The 10,885-nt window shown below is 45.4% G+C and overlaps 2 protein-coding genes across 7 annotated transcripts in view; one reads left to right on the forward strand and one right to left on the reverse strand.

Moving 5' to 3' along the window:
* Positions 1–3,782: 3,782 nt before the first annotated feature.
* Positions 3,783–5,308, forward strand: TEX38 (testis expressed 38). Of its 5 annotated transcripts, none has more exons than XM_040470141.1 (2): positions 3,783–3,838; positions 4,561–5,308. In XM_040470141.1, exons 1-2 carry the CDS (start codon positions 3,835–3,837, stop codon positions 5,166–5,168), a joined length of 612 nt encoding a protein of 203 aa, XP_040326075.1. In that variant the 5' UTR covers positions 3,783–3,834; the 3' UTR covers positions 5,169–5,308. The 5 variants fall into 5 exon arrangements, with proteins under 5 accessions (XP_040326075.1, XP_040326071.1, XP_040326076.1 ...); XM_040470137.1 differs by lacking the exon at positions 3,783–3,838 and adding an exon at positions 3,842–3,929; XM_040470142.1 differs by lacking the exon at positions 3,783–3,838 and adding an exon at positions 3,848–3,929 and having other exon boundaries at positions 4,640–5,308.
* Positions 5,309–7,225: 1,917 nt separating this feature from the next.
* Positions 7,226–10,885, reverse strand: part of EFCAB14 (EF-hand calcium binding domain 14) — a 39,528-nt gene continuing 35,868 nt past the window's right edge. For both annotated transcript variants that reach the window (XM_040470134.1, XM_040470132.1), the window contains one exon: positions 7,226–10,703. In XM_040470134.1, coding sequence (XP_040326068.1) covers positions 10,528–10,703 — 176 coding nt within the window. In that variant the 3' untranslated portion in view covers positions 7,226–10,527. The remainder of the gene's footprint in view (positions 10,704–10,885) is intronic.

Genomic DNA, 10,885 nt, shown 5'->3' on the forward strand with positions numbered 1-10,885 from the left:
CTCGCCGCTCTGCCCGCCGCTCGGAGCGCCGCGGCCCGCCTCCTCCCTCGAGCCCGCTGGCCTCCACGCCCTCCCGCTCGGGTCCAACAGTCTGTGCGCTCCAAGTCTCTTCTTAAAGCCGCTCGGACCTGCTGCTGGTCCTCACGGAGATTGCTCCCTCTCAGATTCTCTTGGCACTCGCCGCAGTAGTTGTCCTTCAGCATCCAAGGTCCTTTCATCAACTAGAATCACAGTAACAGCTTCTCTTTACTGGGTGTTTCTGTGTGCAGGACACTAACTGCTTCATACCCTGTGAGGCAGGCTTTTTCCTCATTTTACCAATGAAGAAACTGAGGCTGAGGGTCATTAAGAGAACTTGTCTAAGTTCTACCCAAGGACTGAACTCTTTGCAAGATGCCGGCTGCCTCCGAAGCCTTGTCTCCCTCTGCTTCCTGACATCCACTTTGAGCGCCAGCCAAACTGAACTACCCTCCTCCCTAAAGAGACACCTGGGTCTGTCCCTGACAAGTCTATTTTGGCTGCTTTTGATGCTTGGAATGTTCTTTCTTTCCTCTCTCTTGACCCAATACCATCTTTTTTTAAGTTTATTTATTTATTTTGAGAGAGTGTGTGTATGAACAAGGGTGGGGGGACAGAGAGAGGAGAGAGAGAATTCCAAGCAGGCTTCCCACTGTCAGTGAAGAGCCCAATGCTGGACTCCATCTCACAAACCATGAGATCCTGACTTGAGATCAAGAGTGGGACACTTAACCGATTGAGCCACCCAGGTACTCCACCACAGTCTTCTTCATCCCCTTGAACCAAGTGGGAGTTCCTGAGATCATGGACAGTGACATCAACATCTCTGTGTCCCACTCCCAGCACAGGGCCCTGGAACAAGCCTACAATGGCACTGATCAATTTGTCTTCATGGACAGACAGACTTCATGACTTCAAGTCTTCATGGACTTCCTGTCTGGGTCTTACCTGGTAGAAACACTTCCTGAATGGTGGATTCCTCTGGGGCAGGGACAGGATCTTCAACTCTTCTCAGGCTAACCTATACTTGTGGAGATTGGCCCTGGGCCCTGACCTGTGCTGGAAGTAGTGTGGTAGACTCTGAGATTAGTAAGTCCTTCAAGTGTGCTGACCTATACCTGCCTCAGGATCCTTGAACTGGCTGATCCCTCTGCTTGGATCTGCATGAGGCTCCCTCCTCATCATTTATGGCTCAGTTTACAAGTCAGCACCTCAAAGGGACTTTTCTTGATGCCCCCTATCCCTTTATATTCTTTATCCCACTACCTTATTTTATTCTCTTCATAGCAATTCTATCTGAAATTCTTAGGTAGTTATTTCCTTGTTTACACTTATTCATGGAGCTTACATTCTAGTGGGGTAAGAGACAAAAAATAAACGGTTCACCCTTGAACGACACGGGTTTGAATTGTGCAGATGCACTTACACGTGGATTTTTTACAACACTGTAAATGTGTTTTCTTTTATGATTTCCTTAACATTTTCTTTAGCTTACTTTATGTGTAAGAATATGGCATATACTGTATACACAAAATATGTGTTAATCTATTGATGTGTAGGGCTTCTGGTCAACAGTAGGCTATTAGTAAAGTTTGGGGGGAGTCAAAAGTTGCACATGGACTTTCAACTGTGCAGGGGATTGTTGTCCCTAACCCCCATATTGTTCAAGGGTCAACTGTAATGTTAGGTGATGATACATTCTATGAAGAAAAACAAAACAGGGTAAGAGAGATAGAGATAAGGGGACATTTGTGCGGAGAGTTGATGGAAATGACGGAATCATCTATCTGGATATCTGGGAGAAGAACCTTCCAGATAGAGGGAACAGTAAGTGCAAAGGCCTCGATGCAGGAGCATACCTGCCCTACTTTTGGAACACCAAGGAGGTTCTTATGTGAAGAGGTATGGGAAGGGGTAGTTAGATCACTTAGGGCTCTGTAGACCTTGGTTGAGGACTTTGTTTATTCTGAGTATGATGGAGAGTCAATGTAGGTTTTGAGCAGAGAAGTAACATGCTCTACTTTTTTTTTTTTTTAATCTACTTTTTAAAAGCCTCTTTCCGGTTGCTGGTGAAATACAGGGCATGTTGTGGTGGGTGGCGGTGGGGTGGGGGTGCTGCAGCAAGGATGGAAGTTCTCCCAAGGGTGACCAATTTGTCCTAGTTTGCCTGAGACTTTCCTGTTTTTAGTGTCAAAAATCTGCTATTCTGGAAACGTCCTCAGTCCAGGGCAAATGGGGATGGCTGGTCACCCTACAGGGAGACCAGTACTCAAAGTGGGGGAGGGCAGTGCTTAGAAAGAAGTGATAGTGATGGGACAGTGGTTACATTCTGGATGTGTGTTGAAGGCAAGGCCTAATGATTGTGCTCATGGAGCAAATGTGGCCACAAGAGAATAAAAGGAGTCCAGGGTGACTTACAGTCTCTTGGTCTGAACAACTGGAAGGACAGAGTTGCCATTTATGGAGAGGAGGAAGTCTGGGGTAGGTTTTGGAGGCTGGATGATCAGAAGTTTGGGGGGCATGTTAGTTTGAGAAAACGTAATAGACTTAATCCCCGTAATGGTAGGCATGTCAACCAGGCTGTTAGGTGAATGAGTTCAAAGTCCTGGGGAGCAGTTTGGGCTGGACATAAATAAAGTGTGAGTTGTCAGTCAGTGCATGTATAATATTTAAAACCACAGTCTGGATGAGATCACAGAGGGAATGAATATACATAGAAGGCTGAAGACCGAGCCCTGGGGCACATTGACATTGAGAGATCAGGGAAAAGAGAAGAAATCAGCAAAGACAATGAAAAGCAGGAGTGAGTGAGATAGGAGAGCCAACGGCAAGTGGAACCTGGAGGGAAATCTGTGCTGAATAGTCACAGGCTAGGGGACTAGAAAGAAGGAATTGAATGGTGCCAAGAAGCTGAGCTAGGCCCAGGGTTGTGCCTGCAGGGAGGCTGACTTGGGCTTCATTTAGGGAAGGGCTTTCTGACTGAGCTGCCACAGGAGGTGTGGCAAGTCCCTGATTCAGGTGAGTCCTGAAGCATTGGCTGCTGGGTAGAAGAGGTCTACCTCCAGGCCTCAAGCATCTGACAGGAGTTGGAGTAGCAGCTGTCAAAGTCCCTTCAAACTGGAGATGATGGGATTCTGGGAAGCCAACAGAAACAACTGTCACAGAGTTGGGGGGCTAAGCTGAGCCTTGAAATGTAAGTGGGTGTTCAGTTGGGGGGAAGTGGGGAGGACACTCCTAGGTGGAGGAGCATTATGAGCAAAAGTCCAGAGATGTGAATAGGCAGGGTCTGTTCAAGAGTCTGGCCTGGTCAGAGGGGAAGGTATGTAAAGGATAGGGAGGAAGGTGAGGCTGGAAAAAGATGTAGGGCCAGATGGTGGGGAGCTCCTACAGGGCCTGATGCTCAGGAAAGATTGGCTAACACTTGTTGAAGGAAGGTAACTAAACAAAAGAGAGATTGTAAGAGTCAAGGACTGAGGTGTTGATCACTTAGTTCCCTTGAACAGGTTTCGACAGGTATCCATCAACTGTTTCTTAAAGCCCAGCAACATGGATAGACCCTTGAGAGACCTGGGTCCCTTTCCTGGGGTCCTGTCTTCACGGTAAGGGGTGGGGGACAGACAGCTCAGTGGGTAGATGAATCCCTGGAAGTAGAGATACACTATGCCTATAAGGACACCATTGGATAGAGTCCTTTCCTTCGTTTACCCAAGGCTTCACAAGCCCTGCCCCTAGAATGTTTAATGCTCAGAACTCAGTGACCTCACCTTTAGGGAACAATGGGGCTGAGCATTACAGGGACTCCTATTGGCTAGGCAGATGGGTAGGTGAGCTCCCTCTCCCCAGAGCCATCAGCTGGGTACCAGGGCTCGAAATTATGGATTCCCAGCGGGAGGACCTGAGCCTCCCTGGTGGTAAATGCCCCTTCAGTTCCTGCCCCTTGCTTTGTGCCTTAGCTCAGAGCAGGCACCCAGGGTAAACGTTTTACATGGATGGGGTGGTGGCTGCCTGCCTGGAGGTGTGCTAAGCAGTTAGGATATAGTTTCCTCTAGAAAACTAAGGATTGAGGGCAGAGATCATGTTTCTCTGCGGAACCAGAGGGGGGTTCTATGAATACCCTAGGGCTATCACAGCTGAATGGGTAAGGGTATGGTGGAATGGGATGGGATACCTATGTCCTTGTCAACTGATAAACTTTAACTTCCTTGATGGGCCTTGCCTTTGGTAAGGCTTCTCAATCTGATGGATTGGATGGGGCCAGGATGGTGAATCAGAGGCTTGACCAAGCCTGGGCAGGTCATGCCCCCTCTAGACCTAACTTTCCTTATCTGTAAAGGACTAAAGATGGCCTCCTAACCTCCCTGGAAATCTAGCATTGACTAAATAAGAGAATGATGAGACAAGTCAATGAGGGAAGGGAGGAACGGAGAGTGGTTAAGTGGATGGGATAATTGATGAAAGGGTTAAGGGAAAGAATGAGAAACAGCTCAGGCCCCAATTAGAGCTATCAGCCAGCTTGCCTCTTTTTCTTTCTTATTGCCTTAGTATGGGTCTCATTGTACTTTGGATTCCTGGGGCTGTGTTCTGTGGTAACCGGTGGCTGCATTCTCTTTCTGCACTGGAGGAAGAACTTGCGACGAGAAGAGCGTGCCCAGGAGTGGGTGAAGGTGATGAGAGCCGCCACGTTCACCTACAGCCCCCTGTTGTACTGGATTAACAAGCGTCGGCATTATGGCATGAACACAACTGTCAACACGGGCCCTCCCCCTGCTGTCACCAAGACCGAGACTGAGGTCCAGAATTCAGATCCTCTGTGGGAACTGGACGTCCCTGGGAGCAGGAGCTCTGTTGCCCAAGACAGCAGCCCCAAGGTGGAGGCCCCTGTCCCCCCGCAACCTGCACTGCAGCTGGTCCCCAGGCAGGCTTTACCTTCCCCAGTGCTGCAGTCCCGGACCAGCTCCCCACTCCTGGTGCCCATCTTTCAGGAGGTGCCCTTTGCCCCTTCCCTGTGCAACCTGCCCCCAATGCTGAATCACTCGGTCTCCTACCCTTTGGACACCTGTCCTGAAAGGAATGTCCACTTCCATTCCCTCCCCACGATGGTCCATGAAGACCACTGCTTCAGTGCCAAGGCTTTTGCCTCAGAATTATAGCCACCTCTCACTGAGGGTGGGAGCTGGAAGTATTATGGGCAGAGCAGGAAAATGGACCGAACCTCGGGGAGGTGGTATTGACACACAGACCAGAACTCATCTGGATGTCACATTATGAAAGACTAAAAAAAGTCCAAGGCTCCCTCGTGTCTTATTTGTCTTTAGGAGGGCAGTGTCCTTCCCCTGTCTGATGGGGGCACTTTGCAAACCTAGCTGAAGGTCACCAACGGGACCTTCATAAATGGGAACAGGAGGGTTGGCTGTGGGGAGACACAATGGAACTCAACATCCTTCTATTCAGTATTTGAGACCAAAAATGCATGCCAGGCCCTGGGCTAGGTATCCAAAGGCACTGCTGTTCTGTGTGACATTAAGCACAGCTGCCCCAAGAGTGATAGCTGCTGAGGGTGCGTGAGCTATGGCGATTCACAGTGGTTATGGTCACATCACAGACAAGTCATCATGAGATCCATGAGCCACACTGCATTGCTGGCTGAATTGCATTCTTTGTTAACATTGATGATGCACTGAGTTATGGGTGTCTCTGCATTATGTCTGATACAAGAAAACTGCCAAATGGACACCACAATCCTCCTCTTACAAAGGAAGAGACAGGTTCCAAGGGCGTCTGCCATATCGTTTTTATGCTGCAGAGCCAGGTCTCAAATTTCCATCTTCCTGGCATCAAAGTTCTTGGTCTTCTCAGCATTCCCCATAGTGTCCCTTCCCTATGATAAGTCTTGTTAGAAAATACTTGGCAAATGATTGTGTGTGTGTCTGTAGGGTGTAATTAACTTGGTCCATGGATTGGCTTAGGAGGTCTGGTCATTGAACCCCCTAAAATTACACACAAAATGTACTTTTTTTTTAATCTTAAAAAAAAAGTTTTTTTAATGTTTATTTTTGAGAGAGTGTGAGTGGGGGGTGGACAGATGATCCGAAGCGGGCTCTGTGCAATGCAGCAAGTGCAATGCAGGGCTCCAACTCATGAACCATGAGATCATGACCTGAGCTGAAGTTGGATGCTCAACCGACTGAGCCACCCAGGCACCCCTCCTTTTTTTCTTCTTTTTAAAATGTTTCTCAAACGCATCCATGGACCCTCCAAAAGTAAATATCCACTACATGGGGTATTTTTGTACATTTTGGAAACAATCCTAAAAGAAGAGACAAAGAGAATACTGGCTATGAGGTCTGACTTTATTTACTTTTTATTTTTTTTTAATGTTTGGTTTTTTTTTTGAGAGAGAAAGAGTGTGAGTGGGGGAGGGGCAGAGAGAGAGGGAGACACAGAATCAGTAGCAGGCTCCAGTCTCTGAGCTGTCGTCACAGAGCCTGACATGGGGCTCGAACTCACAGACCGTGAGATCATCACCTGAGCTGAAGTTGGACGCTTAACTGACTGAGCCACCCAGGTGCCCTGGTCCCACTTTAAAGATAAGAAACCCCAGCTCTCCCCCAGGATATAAAATTTCCCCTTCACTTTAGGCATGAAGACATCATCTCACCATAATTGTAAATGAGGTAAGCTTTCTGTAGTCTTCCTGAAGGGAAAGGCCACCGATTGTGTATGTTTGCTTCTGTGTGTGAAATCCCAGAACCCTAGCAAACACGCAGAGCTAATTTTTCTCAGTGTATGAAAAAGCCCCAGCCTCTATATGACCACTCTCTTGGAATGGATTTCTCCCACCATCCCCTACCCCTTTAGAAGGCAGTGGAACATTCCTTGTAAACATGCTCTTCCACTGAATCTTACAAAAGCAACTCCCAAGAACCAAAAAAACCCCAAACACAAAACACCAATGGAGACCTAAGTGGAGCTTGGTTGATACAGAGAGGGGAAGGGACTCACTCTTCCCTTGCCCCACCCTCTTCAACACTGCAGATGCCTAAGCAGCAGCCTTCACTTTTAGGGCAGATTCTGCAGTTCTTAAAGCAGACTCTTTACCATCTGTTAGTTTTTGTTTTTGGAAGGAGGGAGTCTATATAAGGATCAAAGGTTTTTTCCTTAGTAATTGAAGGTCAGAGGAGAGGGGGACCTTTAGTCACAGACACAGTGGGAGAAAAAGGAAATGTTTTATTTAGATAAATTAAAATAGCTGTATTACCTATATGAAATAAGCAAAGCTTAAGTCATAGAGACCTTGAATTCACTCCCTAAATAGAACCGAAATTGCTTATACAGTACCAAAATAGCTCCACTAAAGCAAAGTAGATTTACATTTCTTAATATGAGAAAACAACAAGGTAGGTTAGGTTCGTATAACAAACAATACACACTCTGTAATAAGTCTCAGGAATACCCAAATGTGTTCTGGTTTGGATATGAAAGAAGGAACCACATCTAGCTGGTGTCCATAAGCCAATGAGGTGTGTAGCAAACAAAAGCTGCCACTAAAAACAACTCAACAGCAGGCCATTATGAGTATGAGCCCATCACCGTCAAAGTCTTCAACTGTGACGAGCAAGACTGGCGCAGTAGGAGTGGGGGGCAACAGGGTTACGTCCAGCAAAGCAACATAAAGTGAGGAAACACCAATGGAAGGAAAAGTTGTTGGTGGCAGGTGAAGGGTGTCCTCTTCAGCTTTGCTGTATCAGACACATTCCTAAATGCCAGGTCCCTCTCTGCCTGTAAAATGACACTACAGTCACCCCTAAGCCAGGTTCTCTATTCCTTTGATTCTTCTCTTCCTAGAATACCTTTTTGGTCCTCTGATTTATAGGGAGGCTCTCTAAGTAAACATGATCCCAGATAGTAAGGCAAAAGAAAAAAAAGGGGCCAAGAAGCAGTGCTTTGGGTAACTTAGGAAAGCAGCAGCAGTAGGCGCTGCCAGAGTGAAAAGGTAAAAGTATTTGAAACAAAAACCAAAACCCAATCTTCCCCTGAGATGAGGCAGGAAAGGCTTGACTACAGCTCAGAAGTCCCAGGTTGGAGAAGTTAAGACCACTTACAAATAAAACTCCCAAATTAACACTGAGTGAGTGGCTTATAAAACTCTTAAGCCAATGAATCTGCTCAACCTGGAACAAAAGAGTTCAACATGCCCTGCTTCAGTCTGGGAGACAGGGCAGCAGTTATGGCAAAGGGATTCATCTGCGAGTGAAGCAGAAACACCTCCACCAGTTTGGTAGGGAAGAGGTACATACAGCTAGCCCTGGGACAATGCTAGCTAGCCAGATAAGCTGGAGGTGGGACGGACAGGTGATCAACTGGAAAACAAAACTGACTTCTCCAGGTACAGCTATCTGGTACAAAAGAAAAGTACAGGCAACAAAGAGTTAAGGTGTCCTCAAAGTATCTGCCTATGAATAAGAATTTGAAACCAAAAAGGACAAGCTACATTACCCTCAAGTATATTTCATATAAATCAGTTCTCAAAAAAATACCTTCCAGGTACAGACATACTATTTATGGTACAGTATATACAAATATAGCAGTATAATTCAATTTATTGCTAGAATTTTATTTGGTTGTTACAAAATCTGTAAGGGTATATATATTTAAAAAGGGGGTGGGCATGGAAGGCAGCCAGAAGAAAAAGAGTTATCTTCAAGGTACCTAAAGTGCCAGGCTAATTTTATACTATATTTTAACCTTTCCAAGAAAGTGAAATAGCTCAGATGGGCAAGGGAGTTTTTTTGTTTTTTTCAAAAGACAGAAAGAAGCACAAGCCATTATGAGGTAAGCAGACACATTCATGGGAAAAGACTTCATCTTGCTTTAACTAAACTTTAATACTTTCAGAAAAAAAAAAAAATCAAGGTTAGCCAACACTAAACTGAACATCATATAAAGAAAAAACCCAGCCCTAAAATGTTTAAGAGTGTGCGACTGCATCCACAGGTAACAGGGCAACTTGGATAAAGTTAAAATAGAAATGAGCTCTACTAAAGAAGTCTATGCCATGAAACCTGTAGTTTCTCCCTGACGTGGCCTACGGCACCAGTTAAGTTTCATGAAGTTTTTCCTTTTGTGTTGCCCAAAGCCTGCTTCTACGAACAGCACACACACAGATGTAATTCATTCCGGTCTGGGGACCTTTCCTACTTTTCTGGGGGCCTACAGAAATATTTAAAGGGAGAAGTATTGCACTTGCTTGTTATGAAATCTGAAGAAACTTGCTGCCATCAGGTGAAGCGCCTGGTCCAGGCCAGCTCCACGTGGTTTGGCATCCTCTGGACAGAACCCCTGTAGCCACTTCTGAGCTGACAACTGGTAGGGAACCTAACAGGATTTCATGTGCTGCATTTCACAACTTCTCTGGTTTCAGGCCACAGAGGAACGTAGGAGGTTCTTCTTGGCAAAAACCTTCAGGTAAAACCTCAAGGAGTTTCCTGGGTCAAAAGGAGGGGCAAAGCTATCCTCTAAGGCTCCTCCTCGGTAGCCAGGCTGTGATAGTGAGTGAAAGTGCTGCCCTGCCCCTCAGAACGGAGACCGCATCAGAGGTGGCGGTCAGCTCTGGCTTGAGGATGGACTTCGGTGGGTGGGTGAAGATAATCTAGCTCACTCAGTGGGGAACACGTAGCTCCCCACGGGATAACTTTTTATGCTCATCAACACTGAAATAGGATTAAAAGTGAGAAAAAACCCCCAACGAGACTTCTCTGGTTCAGAGGTTGGGATTAGCTGAGGGGACAGGAACAAAAAGCCAGAATCTTATTTTCCTGAGCCTGGGGGCAGCACACTGTGCTACAGTGTCACCTCACCTCCCCAAATCTATTCCTCCAGCTTCCATGCCAAACCCCGTGGCAGCACCTAAAGGAGACATGGACATACTTTCTGCAGTTACCAGATCAGCGATTTTTAATAACAAGTCATTTGTTCACATCCTGTTTCAAACCATTCTTCCTACTTCCCACAAAATGTGCACAATTCTTTCTTTCATTTTAAATATTTACAAACAGAAAAGGTCTACCTTTTAAAGGAAAGACATTTTCTGGGTCTGTATAAAGTGCAGCTAATTTAAGGCAAATTTATGTGAAATATAAAAGGTGGCTTATTCTCTCTATATACACATTTTCCAGTTTTAAAAGATAAGGTTTCCTTCCCTAAAAAAAAAAAAAAAAAAAAAGGAAAGAGGGAAAAAAGAGAGCTTGACTTTTTTCTGGCAATTTTTAAATTAAGATCTTACTGGTTTTAGGAAATCAGAGATTTCTGAATATCACATAAGTAAAATGGCCTTTTTTTAAAAAAATAATTTTATAGCTTTTTCAAACAAGTTAAAAGGTGACAATGTGTCTGCTACAGTAGTTTGGAGGACTGGAGGATTGATTGGTAAGTAAAACAGTTGTTCTTGTTAGGTGAGCAGATATTAGGTAGTCCTGGGTGTATGGCATTTCTAAAATATGCCTGATGAGACTAGACACCTAAAGCTACCCTTAGCTCCAGGAATGAATATCTTCCATCGCCATCAGAATCAAACTCTTTCAAAGTCTCTAGTCCTGGCACGGCAGAACCTAAGGAGTTCCAGATTTCCTGGTAGGTCAGCTTTCCATCCATGTCCTGGCCAGTCTTGTGGAATAAATCCTGAAGATCTGTTAAAAAGGAATTACAGAATGTGTATGTCTACACATATAGCTAAATTTACTTAACAGTTTATTTATTTATTTTAATTAATTAGTTTATTTTAAAGTTTACTTATTTTTGAGAGAAAGCGTATGTGCGCGCAGGTGTGTGTGTGTGTGTGTGTGTGTGTGTGTGTGTGTGTGTGTGTGTG

The sequence above is a fragment of the Herpailurus yagouaroundi genome, unplaced genomic scaffold (genome assembly GCF_014898765.1).
Source record: "Herpailurus yagouaroundi ecotype Mexico unplaced genomic scaffold, PumYag 77, whole genome shotgun sequence".
In the NCBI taxonomy this organism is placed as follows: Eukaryota; Metazoa; Chordata; class Mammalia; order Carnivora; family Felidae; genus Herpailurus; species Herpailurus yagouaroundi.

Excerpts from the sequence above, each read along its gene's own strand:
- TEX38 (XM_040470137.1), top strand. The coding sequence starts at position 3,893 with ATGGATTCCCAGCGGGAGGACCTGAGCCTCCCTGGTG. Across the intron at positions 3,930-4,560 it reads GGACCTGAGCCTCCCTGGTG|TATGGGTCTCATTGTACTTT; the intron begins GTAAATGCCCCT and ends TTATTGCCTTAG.